A 20,160-nucleotide genomic window follows, 5' to 3' on the forward strand; every position below is an offset into this window, starting at 1 on the left:
CCCAAGTCCTGCAAAGGTCCAGTACGGCGATGAATTCTGCTGCATTTCATGGGAGCTCCATGTAGTGGTAGTCATTATATTTTGCAGGTCACTGCCTGTGTAAGTCACGCGGAAGGATTGAGATCTTTATTCTTTTGATGTCATTGCATTGGAATGAAAGCCCCCCAAATTACGTGGAAAAAGTGAATGCAATTGCTGGAGGGAGCACTTTATTTTCACTGCATTCAAGACAACGCAAAATGATAAAAACAATATGGAAATCTGAGCATCTTTCTTACTGAATGACAGGAAAAAAAGGAAACTTGTTCTGTTTTAGAAAATACTCTAGAGATACGAGTGTTATCCTTCTTTTTCTTAATGATATCTAATATCGAGATTTGGAAATAGATTTTCCCCTATATAAGTGTTCAGTTTGCATCATTATTCTAACTACTGTTAATTTAAGGTAAAGATAGATGCAAGGTACTGATTGTAGTAATGAGAATTCAATTACTTTCTAAAGCATATACAATTTGCTAGTCTATAGCATAATGAAATCTCTATTTACTTGTGTATTTCCCCATAAACTGCAGAGTCTTGGAGGTCTTTCTGTTACAGAAAACAACAGATTGCATTAAGCAAATAGAGCATGTAGGTACGCCTGTTCTTTTGGCCTTGCTAGTAGAGTTAACAGCTTCTCCACAAAGACTGTGTCGGTCACAAAAGAAAATCCTGGCCTGAAGAGGTCAATGGAAATACTGCCATGGTTTTGAACAGGGCCTGTCTCTCTCCTGTGTTATTCTGTTTGCCTAACACAGCACCAGCAAAATGGTATAAAATATATATTATAAAAATATTAAAGATATAAAATATGTGTTTATATATTAAAAAATCAGGTCTCCAAATATATTAAAAAGTTGTAAATAGATGAGCCAGCTTTCACCTGTGAAATAGTGTCTCTACGTACAGAATTAGAATTTTAACAAAACCAAGTTTTGGAAATTGGCATCCTAGGCCAAACCAGTGAGGGGCCCGTCATGTCCTTCGGCTGCGGGTGATCAGAACCGTTAGCAGAAAAGGCAGGACCTGGGAAGCAACGAAATAAAACCTTCCTGGGAGGGTGAAGGTCTATCCTAAACCCTTAGATGGAGGCGCTTGTACCTCAAAATACGGCGATTTACCCATCCTCTGCCGGTATTTTCGCAGAGCCTCCTACCCCCAGCATAGCTGCTGGAGGGGGAGCACAGCCCCCTCCTTCTGCCAGAGGGGACTGACACTCCCTTCCTCAAGGGGCGTTAACTTGGCTGCGCACCCGCTGTTCGCCGACAGGGGAACCGCCCTCTCAGGGCGGACCGCGGCCGCCGCCGTGACGTGGCAGCATAAAACTTGCCGGGGGACAAAACAAGACGCTCCAAACCCCGAAGAAAGCCTCCGTGCGCCCACAAACCCCCCCCACAGACTGACCCCATTCCCTCACTGACCGCAGGGGTCCCCCCGGCCCGCTCGGGACTATGAGCCCGACCGCGCAGCCGTGTGTCCCTCCGCGGGCGCGGGCCGCGCTGCTCTCTGGGACATGTAGTCCGGAGGGTGGTGGCAGGGAGGGCGCGAGCAGGCAGGTGCGGTCACTGGGGCTCCTGGCAGTCGCTTTGCTGAGAACAGCTGATTCACCGGAGATTGGCAGCAGGCCAGCCAACCGGAAAACGACATTTCCAACCTGCCGGCGCGGATTGGTTAACGCGGGGAGACTGGGGGCGGGACCGGCAGTGGCGGGACGATTCGGACGGCGGGACATTCCTGGGCTCTGACAGGCGCTGGGGAGCGGCCGTTGGCCGCGCGCGCTTCTGCCGCTCTGTCCCTCCCAGTGCTCCGGCGTGGCGGTGCCGGGAGTAGCGGCTCCTCGCTAAATCCTTTTCTGCCTCGACCCGGCGGCGGCTTTAGCCCGCAGTCCCCCTCCTCCCCCCGCGACGCCCTGCCCGACCGAGCCCAGCTAAGCCGCGCTAATCGCTGGCGCCCAGCTCGGCCAGGGCCGCCGGGCCTGGGCCCGGGCCCGGTCGCGGGCAGCGGTCTCCCCTCATCTCTCCCCTCCTCTCTCGGGCTCGGTCATGGAGCCGTGGCGGCCGCGGCCGCGTTACTGCGCCCCGTCCTCGCTGCCCGGTCGCGGCGGGCGGGAGAACAAGGGGATCCGTCGGAAGGCCCCGCCGGGGGCCGGGAGCGCCGGAGGCCCCGAGGAGGCAGCGGACGGCAGGAAGCCCAAATTCGTAAGTAGGAGTCGATCCCAAGCCGCCCCCCATCGCCAATGGGGCCGGTCGCGGCGGGGCTGCCTGAGGCGTGGGCCTTTCGGCAGCGCGGCCCGGCCCAGCGGGGCCCCTCCCTGCCGGGCCTGTGCCGAGGGGGCCCGGCCGTGCGGCGGGCCTGTCCTCCTCCTGGGGCCGGTCGCTGACCTGGAGCCCCCGGAGAAACTGGGGGGTTTGGCAGGAATAGATGGGCTACGAAACGGCGCCGTGGACTTCATCAGGGCTTCAAAGAGTGAGCCCGCCCGCTCCAGCTCGCCTTTTCCTTGCCTGCCTGAAAGGACCTGGCTTTATTTTGCAGCACATTTTCAGGTCTCTCATCTTCGTCATAAAGCCTAATTTTCTTACACGCTGTTTGACGGCTGTAGTTATAAGGGGTACAGAACAGACCTTCAGTTCTTAAATGATGTTATTTTTATTATAACTGGATTTAAAAAAAAAATATTTTAGTGATATAAACTGTGCAGTGAAAATCTGAGTCTTTGAATTTAAGGGACACAATAAAGTTCTCCTCCCTAGCCCTGCTTTTACAAGCTTTTGGCTAGTTCACCACTGGGAAACTTGAAACAGATAATAATTGTCCACAAAATAATGTGTCCATAAGATGTGCCCTAACTAAAAAGCACCCAGGAATAGACAGTTCTTGTTTGATGTTATGAAATTTGCAAGTACGAAAGCTGTAACAAACATATTCTACAGGTCTTGTATCTACCACATGCAGAGCAGATGCATACCATGCTCATAATTAGGTGATACATATGTTCGTCTTTGTTTAGCTGGCTCTGAGCCCACCTGCTCTGAGCTGTATTATGCACTTACAGAATAGATACTATAATAAATAACAAACAGTAGATTCTTGATTCTCAGGCCTCTTTGTACTATATTCAGTAGTTGAGTGTCTGGCACTTGAGCACAGGTTCAAAAAGGTGTACCATATTTCATATATAGCTAGTTGAAGTCAGCCAATAAGCGATATCAAACTGTAGGCTGGCCAAACCTGTTCTGGAAGGCCAGAGCTTGCCCCTGGCATTCCTGTTTCCTGGAATCCTTTGCATATTGTGGCTGCACAGATTGCTGTTTGAAACAAGTCCTTCTGCCTGTTTTTGCATGTTAGAAAACTGTGTGACCAAGAGCTGTTTGCTTGTCTTCATAATTGGCTATGTATCTACTGGAGGTGCATGCATTTTAGTCATGGAGGTGACATGGCTGGATATGCTTTAGCATAGGATCCCTAAGTAAAATCCTATATGGTCTGTTCAGTCGAAAAGTTTGACTAGGGTTACTGGTATATGACTCGATGGCAGGATTGTTCCTGTGGTGAGTGGGAGATATGGATTTGTGTGTGTTTAGGACTGACAAGAGCACCGAGTCAAGATGTTTTGCTTCTTATTGATACTTTAACTGCTAAATTCTTATGCAAATAGGATATTGCAATAATTTTCCACTTTTTCCCTAACCATGTGTTAAAACAGAAATAGGGTGGTGCCATCATGTTTGCTTTTTTTCCCTAATCCTCTGTTAAAATAGAAATACAATAATTTATAGGGAGTATAACACTGCCAGATATGTGATACAAGCCACTGAGATTTTTTTTCTTAGATGAAATCTGATTGACTTCTTAGTGAAAGAAGGCCTTCTCTTTAGTGCGGATGAGCTTGTTTGACATGTGCCTAGACTTCCCAGGCTAGGCAAGGGTGGTTTTGAGCATGTGCAGATTTGGGCATCAGCTGACTGCCTTTTTGAGGTCACAGTGTTGATTTTTGACCCAGCTACAGAAAATAAAGGGAGTTCAGTTTGGGTATCTGACTTAGCTTTGTAGGGTATATGATAATCATGTGGGTGTGTTTTCTTTTTTTTTTTTATTTTTTTTTATTTTGTCCTGTCCCTGTTCCCCCCACCCAGTTTCTGAAACTCTTTAAGCAGGGATGACTGAGAATGTCCTTAACTGATGAGAATGCCTTGTCAAACTACAGCTTTCAAAAGCATTTGAAAAATTGTCAAAAGGCATTATCCCGCTGTATTTAGCACTGGTGCGGCCTCACCTTGAGCACTGTATGCAGTTCTGGGCCCCACAATTTAAGAAGGATGTAAAGCTCCTTGAATGCATCCAGAGGAGGGCAACAAAGCTGGTGAAAGGGCTGGAAGGAATGTCCTATGAGGAGCAGATAAGGACTTTGGGCTTGTCTAGTTTGGAGAAAAGGAGGCTGAGGGGTGACCTCATTGCTCTCTACAGCTTCCTGAGGAGGGGAAGTGGAGAGGGAGGTGCTGATCCCTGATATCCAGTGACAGGACATGTGGCAATGGTTCAAAGTTGCATCAGGGAAGGTTTAGACTGGAGATTAGGAAGCATTTCTTTATCGAGAGGGTGGTCAAACACTGGAACTGGCTTCCTAAAGAGGTGGTTGATTCTCCATGCCTATCAGTGTTTAAGAGGCATTTGTACAATGCCATTAATAACATGCTTTAACTTTTGGTGAGCCCTGAAGCGGTCAGGCAGTTGGACTAGATGATCGTCGTAGGTCCCTTCCAACTGAAACAGTGTAGTCTATTCTCATCTGCCCTGGGTTGTTGATAGGGGACTGGAGAATGATAGTTCTCCAAGTCTGGATTGTGTTCTAGGTGTGCCATTAGCTCACTGAGTGACCTTAAGAAGAAGAGTCAGAGGTGAATATTTCTTGAATAGAGTTTGCTGGTTCTGTCTTTGTGTAAACCAGTGTGAGGGGTATAGTTTATAAGTGTGATCTGTGGAATTTAACGGTTACTAAAGAGCAGCAGATGGCTCTGTGTCTCAAAACCTAGGGAGCTGCTGTAGCTACTATAACCTTTGAACTGTAGTCTCTAATCCCTGGCTTGTCCTGGCTAATAATTTCTGGTGAAGAAGCATACACAGTGGTATAGTTAGAATTACTGTAATAGTTGTAGACGTCAACCAGCTTCTTTGATTGGGGTAGTTCACTTGAAGGGTACTATGAGATATGCTTTTCTTCCTATCGCTTCATAAATTTATGTCCTAAGATATTGCAATACAGAATACTTATCACTCAGTTATTAAATCTAAAATGGGTAAGCTCTTCTTCCTACCCACCTCCTGTTGTCTTACAAGACTGGTTCCTTTTTTAGGAGGGGAGATGGTATATCTGTGTATATCTGTTCACATTTAACTCTTCCCATAATACATCCTCAATATACTTTTATTAGTTAAATTAGTTTTGTGTCAGAATATGTAAAACTTCTCTCACCCCTTTGAATTCTCTGTAATCGAGTCTTAGATGTAGGCTGTAGCCTTTTCTGTGTTTGGGATACTTAAAGTGCCATACTTCTTCATGTCACCTGAATTATGTTTCTGATCTCTTTTACGTTTGCCAAATGTGGATGAAATAGGCTGTTAGATTCACTGAACTCAAGTCATCCAGATTGCATTAGTCTAATTTTCCTTAGTGTGAAAGGCTTGAAAATAAGTTCCAGGTTGGACCCTTCCAATCAATGCAACATATTGATCTGTCACAGTAGATATGCTAATCTGAAAAAGAATTAGATTCCCTGACAAACCTGGGGGTGAAATTGGATTGCTGGTTGACAAAGCTGACATTGTTAACAGGTACCTTCTTTTTTTCTCTCTTTTTTTTTTTTCTCTCCCAAAGAAATTTCTTGTTTAGCAGGAAGAAAATCTCTCGTTTTAAAAACCACTTCATTTGGAGGGGGGAGAAAGAATCTTTGGGCTAAACAGTTATAGTGCTTGATGCCAATCAAATGTTGTCTTGAAGTACTGCCTTTCTGAATAAACTAAAATGCCTTTCATCATTCTCAGAAGAAGTGAATGAGTTGTAAGTCTTCAGTTCTCTCTGTTCTTTTACAGAATCATTAAAAAAAAATTAAGGAGTGATGGTTAGTTTTGAAGCACACACCAGCTTGGCTTTGTTCAGCAGGTCCAAGTTTTTGGACTCTTAAAAGGGTAAAAAATATTCTATGATACTGTGATACTTCAGCTTATTGAAATCTCTTATATTCACCCTTGAGTGTTCAGGCTTGGTAAAAAGAGGAAAGGAATTGAAGGATGGCAGAGATTATACCTGTTTTCTGTGTATACATTGACTGAGCCGGAAACTTTTGAAATTTGCTGGGGGATGGGGTAAAAAGCAGTTACTTGCCACTTCCTCTTGATATTTTTTTTTTTTCCTTAGAAATGTTTGGAAATCATAAAAGTGAGTGCTAGATTACGTGACTTCCAATTACACATTACTGGGACTACATTTTGTAGGCATTAGTCCTCAAAACATCAACTTCAATGTCTAGCTTAAGTTAGAGGAGTTTCTGTTAATTTCAGGATACCATTGACCTGCCTTCAGTGACTTTCAGGCTATGTTTTTGATTGAGTTCTTTATGGTATTTATGAGTCAAGAAGGCTTTCTTGTTTGCACCAATCTGTTAAAAATAGACAAATTAACACTTGCATTTAACAGTGTCTGTAAATCAAAGAAAGATGTAGTTAAGAGCAAAAGCACTTCAGTTTCTCTGGCATAGAGAAGAAAGGTAAGACCGATCTGTGTCAATATCTTTAATTATGAAGTGACTGAATTATTGCTGCAGTTACGCTGCAGTGTAAGACCTTGAATTTAAATTAGTCTTTTAAAGAAATGATTGCTGAACAGATGTTACCTAAAACACTTTATTGCAGCTTTGTAAAATTGTAAATTCCTCATGCTGTTATTTTTGTTGGCATGAATTAGCACTGTGGGTTATGATATTAAATTTTAGTGCTTTGTTGTAGCACTTTGTTATATAATCTTACCTGTAAGCACCAATTTTGACTTTAACTCATAAATGTCTAAAGAACATCACTGTGTAGAAACTGTCATGTTCAGATAATTTTGCCCCTGATTGCTTTTCAGACTGCTTTCCAAGCAACAGGGAGAGAGTGTGCGATAAAGCCATTAAGTAAATGCTGAAGTAGTATATTGGAAATTAAAAGTAGGAAATGCTGTGGGGTTGTACAGCAGTTTCTAAATTGCTCTTACAGACTGAGGTAGCAAGATTACTGAGGGAATATTGTGACAAAGGAGATCCTAAAGTAATAGCATCCGCTGTAATCATCCAATTTACATCTTTCTAACTGAGTCTACAGGTTTCCGTGCAATCCCTGCTTCAGTCTTCTGGTTGTGTTTCTGCTGGAGAACAGCCTTTGGGAAAAAACAGCTAGTGTTGAATCTTTTTGGTGATAGAATTAATGGCAGCGTGTGAGTTCTTTCTCACTTTAATTTAAAAAGGTACAGAGGGGATTGTGTGATTATGTGTGCATCCTTAGTCTTCATTTATCTCGTTTCAGCATTCAGGCTTAGGTTGGCCAGTTCTAAAACTCATTGCATCTTGCTTAAACACCCCCTTTTTTCCTTCCCCCCCCAGTTATATGAAGGCTCTAGGCTCTTCTTAACGTATCAAAGAAGGTATACATGTGTGGGGTGGTTGGGGGATGGGTTTTATATGTGGTTTTGTTTGTTTGTTTTCTTCTGCAAGGAAGGCAAAAATGAAGATCCAGAAAGGATTTAGGTAGAAGGCTGTGGGATTTTTTTATTTTTTGTAAATTGAAGTACTTCAGTGTGGTGGAAGGCATGCATGTTGAAATTCTTGTTTAGCTGCCTGAGATCTTTGCATGCCTAAAACTCCTCTCATAATGGTGGGGGTGCGTGACTGAGTGCTTGTCTGTCTTCTGATTCCATTTATGATCAACAAATGAGACTTTGTCTGCTTTTCTGATGGCATACTAACAACATGAATCCCTGCCAGGCATGATCTGAGTTCGAGTACCAAACATAGTGTTTTTAAACATGCTGTTTTCATTCAGAAAGTCAGATGAGCAATGTCACTCTGTGCTTGTGTGATGGTGAAAAGATCACTTGTGCAGAATGGAGGTGCTGCCCCTTTTGGTAGAGTGCCAAAACTTTCAGATGATACAGACTATACCCGATATTGTACTAGGGTATTCTTCATCATTTCCAGGCCACACTGAGCTGTAGTGCTGATGGAAAAAACACTAAAGACATGAGGCTGGAGTCTGGTGTGAGAAGATAGAATTCGCCTGCATTCTGGTCCTGTTTGCCTGGAATGCTTGTACCGCATTTAGATAGAATTTGTTTATAAATATGCATATGCAAAGATAGAGAAATAAATCTAATGGCACAAAAGATCAAACTAGTACTATTGATCCAATTAAGTGGCATTTCTCATTTCTTTGCTTCACTTCACTGTCTCTACCCAGAGCTGACTGGGGTAATGATTCAGACAATGACCCAATTTCTTAATCTCTGTTTTGCAGATTAACTTTTAGTATGTGCTACTGTTTGGATACGCAACATAAGATCATCCTCTTCTGTATGACAACAAGATTCTTTACTGTGATTATATATGAAGACAAATAGTATTTGGCTTACTTTCTCTAGCCAGGTGATACAGAAGTTGCATCACAAATGGCTTCATCATGTATGACCTTTTCAAGAGACACAGTGCTCTTTCTGTTCTGTGAGCAGTCTTTGTCTTGCTGTGCATGTGTTGTGAACCTCGGCTGTTGTGTCTTGTCGTACCTTTTGGTTTCTGACTAAAGCTCTCACTGTCTTTAATGTTTTTGAGACTGGGTCTTTCAACAGCTTTTCAAGAACACTGTACCATACACTGCATGTATGTGTATATCCCGTGTCCAATGAAATCAGTTATTTAGCATATGCTAAATATTTATGCCTGAGGGACATCATCTTGAATAAGGCGTAATTCCATGTCAGATTGCTTGCTTTCTTCAAAAATGATACATCTATACCCTCCTTTTTAATTGTGACTTAACTTTAGCTGAACTGCTTCTGCTCAATTTCAAAACAAAATGACCTCTTCTTCCATGTCCCAGACTAAAAACTACGTTACCCTGGAAAATGTGATTTCAAAGTGTTAGTTGTTTATAAATGTGTTTGTATAGCTGAAGACTAAGCAATGGTGATACTTCTGCTTTTCCAACTGTAGGTGCTACTGGTGAATTTGGACTTCTAAAGTATCTTAATTAACTCCTTAATCTCTTCATGGTTTTGTATCTCTTCAATTAGAAAACAGGTTGTCAATGTACTTAAAATACTGTTAATTTGTTTTTCAATTTAGCATATCTATTTTCTACATGATAAATAGACTAGAGGAATACTTGTACATAGCTCCTATGTTCTCAAAAGCAGTAACTTTGTTATTCTGGAGTAGTTCATGGAAGGCACAGAATAACATATTAGTGTTATTGTCCCTTGCAAAGCAGTATTCTGTAAGCTTGTATCATGTTTTAGCAGTAATTGAATATTACAGAAATATTACTTAAGCCAGATTTATTTACTCGCAGGCCTGTAAATAAATCTGGCTGAAGGCAACCTGTTCACTTGACCAGAGTAAGTCTTACTTCTGTGAACTGACATATCCAGGCCTGAAAATAAAAATATGTTCCTGTGGTAGTAAAGCACTCCACCCTCTACCTACTTGTGATCTAGTTATTTTTTTTCCCTTACTAGAAATGTGTTAGTCTTGGTGAATCTGGGAATCAGGGGGTGAATCTGGGATGAAATCGGTGTGCCCAGCTCGCTCCCTGAAATGCCTGTACACCAATGCACGCAGCATGGGGAATAAGCAGGAGGAGTTAGAAATCCGTGTTCGGTCGGGGGGCTATGATCTAGTGGCAATTACAGAGACTTGGTGGGATGCCTCGCATGACTGGAATGTGGTCATGGATGGCTATGTCCTGTTCAGGAAAGACAGGCCACTAAGGAGAGGTGGTGGAGTTGCTCTTTATGTGAGTGAGCAGCTAGAATCTATTGAGTTCTGTCCAGGGGTGGATCAGGAGCGAGTTGAGAGTTTGTGGGTGCGAATTAAGGGGCAGGCTGTCAGGGGTGATACTGTTGTGGGTGTCTATTACAGGCCACCGGATCAGGATGAGGAGGGTGATGAGGCCTTCTACAGGCAGCTGAGAGCAGTCTCGCAATTACAGGGCCTGGTTGTTGTGGGGGATTTCAACTACCCTGATATTTGCTGGGAGGCCTACTCAGCCAGCCATCCTCAGTCCAGGAGGTTCCTCCAGTGCATTGATGATAACTTTCTGATGCAAATGGTGGATGAGCCAAGTAGGAGAGGAGCGCTGCTGGATCTGATCCTCACTAACAAGGAGGGTCTGGTTGAAGAGGTGAAGGTTGAGGGCAGCCTTGGTTGTAGCGACCATGAGATGGTAGAGTTCAGGATCTCATGTGGCAGGAACAGAATAGCTAGCAGAATCACAACCCTGAACTTCAGGAGGGCCAACTTTGGCCTTTTCAAGCAATTGCTAGGGGAAATCCCATGGGACAGGGTACTAGAAGGTAAGGGGGCCCAAGATAGTTGGTTAGCGTTCAAGGACTGCTTCTTCCGAGCTCAAGATCAGAGCATCCCAACAGATAGGAAGTCAAGGAAGGGTACCAGGAGACCTGCATGGTTGAACAGGGAACTGCTGGGCAAACTCAAGTGGAAGAAGAGGGTGTACAGATGATGGAAGGAGGGGCTGGCCACTTGGGAGGAATAGAAGTCTGTTGTCAGAGGATGTAGGGAGGCAACTAGGAAAGCTAAGGCCTCCTTGGAATTAAACCTTGCAAGAGAGGTCAAGGACAACAGAAAGGGCTTCTTCAAATACATTGCAGGTAAAGCCAACACTAGAGGCAATGTAGGCCCACTGATGAATGAGGTGGGGGTCCTGGAGACAGAGGATAAAAAGAAGGCGGAGTTACTGAATGCCTTCTTTGCCTCTGTCTATACTGTTGGAGGCTGTCCTGAGGAGCCCTGGACCCCTGCGGTCTCAGAAGAAGTCAGGATAGAGGAGGAATCTGTCTTGGTTGATGAGGGCTGGGTCAGGGACCAATTAAGCAACCTGGATGTCCATAAATCCATGGGCCCTGATGGGATGCACCCGCGGGTGCTGAGGGAGCTGGCGGAAGTCATTGCTAGGCCACTCTCCATCATCTTTGCTAAGTCGTGGGCAACGGGAGAGGTGCCTGAGGACTGGAGGAAAGCGAATGTCACTCCAGTCTTCAAAAAGGGCAAGAAGGAGGACCCGGGTAACTATAGACCGGTCAGCCTCACCTTCATCCCCGGAAAGGTGATGGAGCAACTTGTTCTTGGTGCTGTCTCTAGGCACATCAAGGATAGGGGGATCATTAGGGGCACTCAGCATGGCTTCACCAACGGGAAGTCTTGCTCAACCAACTTGATAGCCTTTTATGAGGATGTTACCCGGTGGATAGATGATGGTAAAGCTGTGGATGTGGTCTATCTTGATTTCAGTAAAGCGTTTGACACGGTCTCCCACAGCATCCTCGCAGCTAAACTGGGGAAGTGTGGTCTGGATGATCGGGTAGTGAGGTGGATTGTAAACTGGCTGAAGGAAAGAAGCCAGAGAGTAGTGGTCAGCGGGACAGAGTCCAGTTGGAGGTCTGTGTCTAGCGGAGTTCCGCAAGGGTCGGTTCTGGGACCAGTTCTATTCAATATATTCATTAATGACTTGGATGAGGGATTAGAGTGCGCTGTCAGCAAGTTCGCTGATGACACAAAACTGGGAGGAGTGGCTGATGTGCCGGAAGGCTGCGCAGCCATTCAGAGGGACCTGGACAGGCTGGAGAGTTGGGCGGGGAGAAATTTAATGAAATATAAGAAGGGCAAGTGTAGAGTCCTGCATCTGGGCAAGAACAACCCCATGTACCAGTACAAGTTGGGGACAGACCTGTTGGAGAGCAGCGTAGGGGAAAGGGACCTGGGGGTCCTAGTGGACAGCAGGATGACCATGAGCCAGCAGTGTGCCCTTGTGGCCAAGAAGGCCAATGGCATCCTGGGCTGTATTAGAAGGGGTGTGGTCAGCAGGTCAAGAGAGGTTCTCCTCCCCCTCTACTCTGCCCTGGTGAGGCCGCATCTGGAGTATTGTGTCCAGTTCTGGGCCCCTCAGTTCAAGAAGGACAGGGAACTGCTAGAGAGAGTCCAGCGCAGAGCCACGAAGATGATTAAGGGAGTGGAACATCTCCCTTATGAGGAGAGGCTGAGGGAGCTGGGTCTCTTTAGCTTAGAGAAGAGGAGACTGAGGGGTGACCTCATGAATGTTTATAAATATGTAAAGGGCAAGTGTCAAGAGGATGGAGCCAGGCTCTTCTCAGTGACATCCCTTGACAGGACAAGGGGCAATGGGTGCAAGCTGGAGCACAGGAGGTTCCACTTAAATTTGAGGAAAAACTTCTTTACTGTAAGGGTGACTGAACACTGGAACAGGCTGCCCAGAGAGGTTGTGGAGTCTCCTCCTCTGGAGACATTCAAAACCCGCCTGGACGCGTTCCTGTGTGATATGGTCTAGGCAATCCTGCCCCGGCAGGGGGATTGGACTAGATGATCTTTCGAGGTCCCTTCCAATCCCTAACATTCTGTGATTCTGTGATTCTGTGATTCTGTGATTCTGTGATTCTGTGATTCTGTGATTCTGTGATTCTGTGATTGTTTGCTTGGCCTGGCAACAGTAAAAATATACTCGTGTTCTTGAGTTGCAGCATTCCTCTGAACTTAATGCCATTAAAAGATCCAGTGTGGTAAGATTTTGTTGTTAAGACGACATGTAATGTTCTATATCTGTATCCTTGAATGCTACAGAAGACCAGGAAAGTTGGCAACAGGTTTTACTTTGTACAGCCTTGCCAGAAAGAAGGACTTGGCGAGGGAGAGGGGAAAAAGAGCACTTGAGTTCTCCTGTTTTAACCAGCTCCTCTGAGAAGTATTGTAGCATAAAATTGACAGAATAAGTCTTTTGAGATGTCTTACTGCAAGTCACTTAGCCCTTTAATATTAGAGTGCTAAAAGATCTGCACATTAGGTTGTAGCTCGTATGGGGTTTCTCCTACTTTATAAAGACATCTGCAAATCCAATGTCACCAATGTGATAGATGAGTGCTGGTTAAGTAGGTTCACTTCCTTGTAGCAGTTACTTTCGAACCAGACCCCACCACATTGTCTGAAAGAGATCATATGCTGCTGTTTTTAAACTCCTGTACTGTAGGTAGCCAGTAAACTGAAGACTTAGGAGGCTTGTATCTGTATATTGAGTTTCTTATACCATTATGGTGTCCTTAATTGGTTGCATGGTAGTCTTTTTTTCACTAATTAGTCAGATAACAGCGAGGTGTTCTGAGGTACAAAATGGGGAACTTTTCACTCTTTACCACAGTAAATTCTGTTGCTGAATTTCACAGCTTAATTGAAAGGTACAACACTGGCTTGAACTATCCCATTAACTTCATCTTTTTCAAAGAACAAAATCTGAATCTGAAAAATATTGCCTTGATTCCATGGATGATGGTGATAGTGTCTGTACAGAGCAGTCGCAGAACATCCAACGTCTGTTCCTAAGTGGAAGTGAACCCGATGTTGTGCTTTCTGTGTCAGTTTACTGGAATGTACACGAGTTTGACATGAAACTCAAACTTCCACCTCAAAGAACATAATGCAGAAGATTTTAATTCTAAGCAGATTATTCATTCTCCTACTATGTTAGAGGAGCTTCACAATGGTATCTGTGCGTTGCTTAAGGCTTAATGATTTAACTTGTCTGTATGAAAAAGGAATAAAATTTTATGTTCTTTGCTACTAAGTTGCAGTGTAAGACCATATGTTAGTGTTTTCTCCTGAGATTTTGATCACTTAAGGGGAGAGGTATTATACCAACAACTTGCTAAATGTAAAGTCATGAGCTCTTGCAAATGACAGAAATTAATGCTCATGCTGTCTTTGTAGCTATTTAGCAGAATGGGAAGAACAAGTCATAAAACCCAGCTCCATAGCAGCGTGTGGGGCAAAAGTCTGATCTACCCCTGCAGCATGAGAACACCAATGGGAAGACTGTTGTTGGCGCCAGGGGCGGGTGCTGCGGGTGCGAAGAAAGCAAAGCAGGCGGAGGGAGATAGAGGCCAGGGAGCGCGGGATGCGTCCAGGAAAGAGAAGGTTTGGAGGAAACAGAAGGAGGGGTGGCCGGTGTGGGTAAACCAGATTTGGACCTTGGAGCAGTGCACTCCCTTCATGCAGGAGGAGGCGAAGCAGGTGGTGATGGCCATCGGGCTGCTGTGGCCCAAGGTGGGGGTGATTATCAGAGCCCTGCCCACCGATGAGGTGCTGGGGGGGGGATGTCTTAAGGCTGGTGATCAGGAATCTGGGAGAGTACAAGCCTCTCAAAGACAACATGGAAGGGGCACCCTGGAGAGATATTCAGGAGGCATCATTCTACATCTGTGGGAATGTCTTACTCTGGGTGTTAAAGTAAAGGGAGAAACTGGTGACCCACGACTTTGATATCTTTGGGGTGAAGGTGGAGCAAGGGGATGTGGGGGTGCTGGCCTGCAGGGCTCCCGAGCTGCACAAGGGGTTTTTCATCAGCCTGGGGTCTATTTTAATCGGCCGCCTCCTCGGCGAATGCATGGCTACCTTGGAGAACCTGGGGACCCTGATGGGAGCTGAGGGGAAAGGGATGGTGAAGAAGGATGGGACGGGGCAAAGGGGAGGAAACACATTCCTAGAAGGGCAATTTGGAGATATTCAATAAACCAGGGGGTGAATGAAGGAGAGCTAGATAGTCAGCCCACAGGAGTGTTACTTGCCAAAATGAAGAAAATCCTTCAGGAAAAGGGGCTGAAGCAAGAGGAGATTTGGGAAAAACTGAAGCAGATGAATCCATCAGCTCCTCCTCTTATCCCAAAGAGAAAGCTATACCCACCCTTGGGGGACCATAAAGATTAGGAGTCCCAGCCCCTGGTGTTAGTGGGATTAACTGCCACCGCACTGACCTAGAAGGGGCTGCATGGAGGTACGACATCTGTTGAAGGAGGGGTGGGAACTTAGTTTCTTAATTGCTATAGGATCAGAGACAATGTTATTAGGGTCCTCCACTCCCAGCTGAATCCATCTGGATATTGGGAGTGGGAAGGGAGGAAAATGAGGGGAAAAGAGGTAGAAGCCCAGTTGTGGGTAGGGGAAGATAAACTGGATAGGTGGATAATTCTGGTAAAAGGGGCGGCAAATGTTTTGGGGGTGAATTTCCTGTCTCAGCTCAAGGTAGATCTGTCCAAGAGAAAACTATTGTGCTGCTGCCTCAGAAAGTGAAGCGATCGCAGGAGTCTCCACATCAGTAAGGTGCTGGTATAAAAGTGAAACAGAAACAGGGGTAGTAAATGAAGAGTATGAGGTGCTTCCAGCTGGAGACCCCCTCATCCCATCCCAGTACCCATACAGTACTGAAGCACAGAAGGGTCACAAGGAGGCTCAGGAGGTGCAACAAAGCCTGAATAGACTGAGATTTAACATCCCTATTTTCACAATTTCTGTGGAAGTCCAGGGGCGTGGAGTATATGGGTGGTGGAAACCCCTTGCAGCCTTGGGGGCTGGACTAGGCGATCTTTAAAGGTCCTTTCCAACCCAAACCATCTTCAGTCTCTTGACTGGACTGAAATATTTTCACTTATAATCCTTATTGTTAGAACATGTAATGGGATTGTCATAAAAGTTCAGTACTGACCTAGCTCCAATTTTTTTCTTATTGATGGTAGAATTGAGTCAGAACTGACTACTGAGTGTTTCCTCACACTTCACTTGCTTTTTATTTTTTACTTCATAGCCATTCATCAGATGCTTCTTCTTCAGTTTATTGACAATACTCAGAATAGCGCTATCATAGGATAATATTTAACTTAACACAAATTTTTCTTCAGTTCTGAGGGAAGAGCTGGAGAAGATGTCATAAGTAATGATGCTTAAGTATTGTTGACTTGGTGAAGACAAAGCAAGAGTTTCCAAATCTGATTAATTTGGTTATAGCCATTGACAACTGCAGTAGCTGCTGCCAAGTCTTGTATACTAGGCAGCGAGGGGAGTCTAAGAATAGGGTAAGAGCCTATCTCACCAAGTATGCAACTTCACATTCTTCCCCTTTCCCTGCCAAGTCTGTTCTCAACCACTTTGTATAAACTATAAATGGGATCCCTGCAACACTGACTAATCAGTTGCCAGTGTTCTTCAGTGCTGCACTTCAGTTTTGTGCAAGAGCTGTGTGCCCTGCTGCGTTTGTCAATGTGCAATGGAGAGCAAAAGAGTTGATTCAGGAACTGTTGTTTCACACAGCAGCAAGTGATCTTCTATAGATTTTTGGATGTTACTGCTGATAAATGCTCATGTCAGTTTCTGCTCTTAACTTCATGCTCTGCTTGCCACTTAGGCATTGCTTGAGAGTAGTCAACAGTCTTAGTTTGAGTGTTGCAGCTTGGCAGGTAGTTTTGAACTGTTGAGGAACTCAGTGTTCTTCCGTTGAGTTTAAAATCTCTGGACTGATTTCTTGGTGGTGTCCCCACAGCCATTTTGAGAAGGCACAATTCTAGTAGCCGAATTATGACCAGCTCTTCTGTTCTAGTATATTTAGCTATAAAATGTAATAAAACACAACTTGTTTCAAGCTGTGCTTGGTTTATATTCTTCTGGTATTATTCAGTTTAAGGATCAGATTACAGATTTGTTTGAATCTACGCTGTATTCCCTGTATAACTTGCTATGTACTGTAAGCTAATGAAGTACAACTTGCCAAGAAATTATTATTTCAAGTGCCATGATTCAATATAGTTTAACTTGCATCTTATTTTGAATAACAGTAACTGTAAGTGACGCTTGCTTTTTCGTTTGTGGGTTGTTTTTTTTTTTTTGTTGATTTACTGCACAATTGTGACATGACTGGTTTCCTGTTTGATTTGCAGCACTTAAATATCAAGACCCTGACAGATGATGTGGTAAGACAACTTAAGTTTTGCTTTGTCTTTGCTAAGCTAATAACCTTATTGCTAATGCAATAGAAAGAACCTTGTTGATAAAAGAAACTGTCTGAATTGTGAAGTTAATTTAGTTAATTGGCAAAGTCTCACTAAACTATTAATTATCTGTAACATAGTGCAAGTAGCAAAAATCTATGGATGGCTTTGAAATATGCTCTAATCATGGCTAAATGAGCTTGACACAGGTAATTGTGCCTGTTTACATGCGGTGTAGTTAAAATATGTGAGATTGCATGTTTAATACTAAAGTTACTTAGGCTCCATGGCTAGCTTAAAATACCATGTTTAACAAACTAACAGTTGCTTGTAAAACCCATTAATGCTCGCTTCAAACAATGTTAGGTATATGCAGTGTCATGCTAATGCTATGTTTCTCAAACTTAATCTGTCTCTTGAATAGCACATGAGGTTCTGTATCACAAAGCAGATTTTTTTCTTGCTATTGAAGCTACTTATTTCATTGTCTGTACGATTCTTTTGTAGGTAAAAATAGTTTTTCTTAAAATGTATCCTTCTACAAAGTCTTTGAATTTACCTGGGAAGCAATGTTCTGTAGGCATCTAAAGATCAGCTGTTACGACTTCAGGGTTAGACGGAATTTTTGCTGAAGTACTTCTGTGCATAACTGAGAGCTTAAGTGTAGAGAGTTTTATGCTGGACAGTGTGCAACACACTTTTGTTGAGAAACGCTGCTGTTTCCTAGCTTAGGAACCGGTGGTCTGGTTATTGTTGATTAGGTGTGCAAAGTTAGTAGTGTTGAGCATATTGCCTCCACCTACTGTTCCTAGACTGACTTAAATCACCTGTTGCTATTTCTTTAGCAGAGTTTCATAGGCTGGAAATGGTTATTAAGAAATTTGAGTCTGATGGGTTGATAATACAACCTTGATTCTATAAACCTGTGCTTTGTCTTGGGGAGCTGAGGAAATGTTCAAAGCTCTCTCAAAGCAAAAGTTGTTTTTTGTAACCAGAACTTAATTCTGTTAGTGTCATGTAAGGATTATAGTCTGGATGCACAAGATCTTGCTGCTTGTTTGTTTTTGTGATTTGGTTTGGTGTTTTTTTTTCTTTTGCTAAAGAGGCTAGCTTGCTGCCTTATGGCACTTGTCCTTTCTTTAGCTTATTGGACCTGTCTAACTTGTAATGGTAGCCACCGTAAGTCAGCAGGTTTATTGTGTTTGTTGGAATAAGACAAAGAGCCTGATTGCTCTGTAGTAAGCAATCTTCTCCCCCACTCCTTAAATTTCTCAAAGTATACTGAAGGGGCCTCTATGTGTGACTCTTCACAGACTAAAGAAACATCACCTGCAAAGTAGTACCAAACTGTCCATATATATATATATATATTTTTTTTTTTTTAAAGGTGGGTGTTTTGTTCACTTGTAACTTCACACCCTTGTTCCAAGATGCTTTCCAGCTGATGCTTTTTGTCCCTCTATCTGAGTTTTCTGTTGGTTTAGTCTTTCTGTGTCTCATTTTGGGAAACAGCTAATAATACTGAGTATCTGAGTCCTACGCAACTTAAACGTGGCTCTCAGAGCAGAGTGGTTTTGACACTTCATACTAAGCACAAAAACTGGCAAAGGTATTTTCTCCAAATTCTTTTTGTGACAGGGGGGGAAATTGTAGTAAGAGAAGATTAAGAAATTGAAAGTTTAAGGTTATTTGATTTTGTAGCTTTCAATGAAGTAATGTATTTCCTTTCTTCTCATAGGCAATCATTTGCATGTTACCTTGCTCTCTGCTACATTATGCTTTATAAAATATTTATATTTTATTACTCCCAGTCTGTTTCTTATGAATACAGTGTTGTATAGGAATGACCAGGAACTTTTTTTTAATTTAAGTAAGTTAGCAACATTTTGACAGTCCAAAATGCAGACTGCTTTTCAATATTTGAATTGTGTTGGATTATTCCTGAGATGCTGATGAATCATCTAGTTTTAGTGACAAATCCCTGTTAAGTTCAGAAACACCTTGTTGTTTACACAATCAGCTCATGCTTCTTCTAGCTTGTTTGTTTACAAACTATGAAGACAGGAATATTATTCTTATTCCACAGAGGTGTGGCAAGTAGGTATCTGAGAAATTGTCTACCTGCAAGCTCACTGTGGAAGCAAGCCTGTTTTCTATATCAAGTGCTCCACGTTCTGACAAATGGTTTGTAACGCTCCTAAAGATTAAAAAAACTGCATATTAACAGATTTCTATTAAAAAGATATGTAGACAAAAATGAAATGTATACTAAAATTCCTTGTAACATAAATTTATGTTGACTGATTTCATAGCAACTGCTGTTAAGATAAGAAAGGCTGTATAATTTCTGGTAGATAGAGAAACAAGATTCAGAGTGAAATATGTTATACGCATTCAAGATGTGACTATGCACTGGCCTAAACTCTAACTTTTAATTTTCTACCATTGGTTAAATGATTTGCTCTCAAAAAAGGTAAAAATATCTGGGAGGTTGAACATATTAGGAATAAGAAATCATCTAAGGAAAGGGGTTCTTCTGTCTATCTTGGTTTATGCAAGTCTTTCTCTTGCTAAAAGCTCTACTGCTACCAGTGCAATTTCTCATATAGTAAGAAGTTAATCTTGTAGAGCAATTTGGCTGTCAAAGAAAGAATATACTTTTTCTCCTCGAAGCTCCAGAAGATTAAAAAAAAGATGATAAGAGGTCTTTGACTCAGAACCATTGCAAGTAACTTCTTTGATCTTATGTGGAGTATTGTTGCTGGTAAGGGAAAATAGTGGCTTGCTTTTACTTCTAAAGATACTGAAATAAATTTATGCAGCCCATAATCTCCTGTGTGTTCCCCATCCACTAAGAATAATAATTATTTTGAATGAAGACGTAGGATTTGTTCAACTTTGTATTCTCCTTCCTTCCTACGTTGTTAATGTTCTACTAATTCTTTACCATGTGTCAACATCAGGGTGTTACAGCAGATTTTCATGACTGAGCTGTTGACTTCTGTGACTAAAATGACTGGCAAAATGTCTGGGAGATTGAGCTA

General features: G+C 43.1%; 1 protein-coding gene across 1 annotated transcript in view; it reads left to right on the forward strand.

Annotated features, from left to right (window-relative positions):
• The first annotated feature begins 2,081 nt into the window (after window positions 1-2,081).
• Window positions 2,082-20,160, forward strand: part of DIAPH3 (diaphanous related formin 3) — a 277,067-nt gene continuing 258,988 nt past the window's right edge. The window contains exons 1-2 of the mRNA XM_068421846.1: window positions 2,082-2,237; window positions 17,066-17,098. Coding sequence (XP_068277947.1) covers window positions 2,082-2,237; window positions 17,066-17,098 — 189 coding nt within the window. The remainder of the gene's footprint in view (window positions 2,238-17,065; window positions 17,099-20,160) is intronic.

This window comes from Nyctibius grandis, chromosome 2 (assembly GCF_013368605.1).
Source record: "Nyctibius grandis isolate bNycGra1 chromosome 2, bNycGra1.pri, whole genome shotgun sequence".
Taxonomy (NCBI): Eukaryota; Metazoa; Chordata; class Aves; order Nyctibiiformes; family Nyctibiidae; genus Nyctibius; species Nyctibius grandis.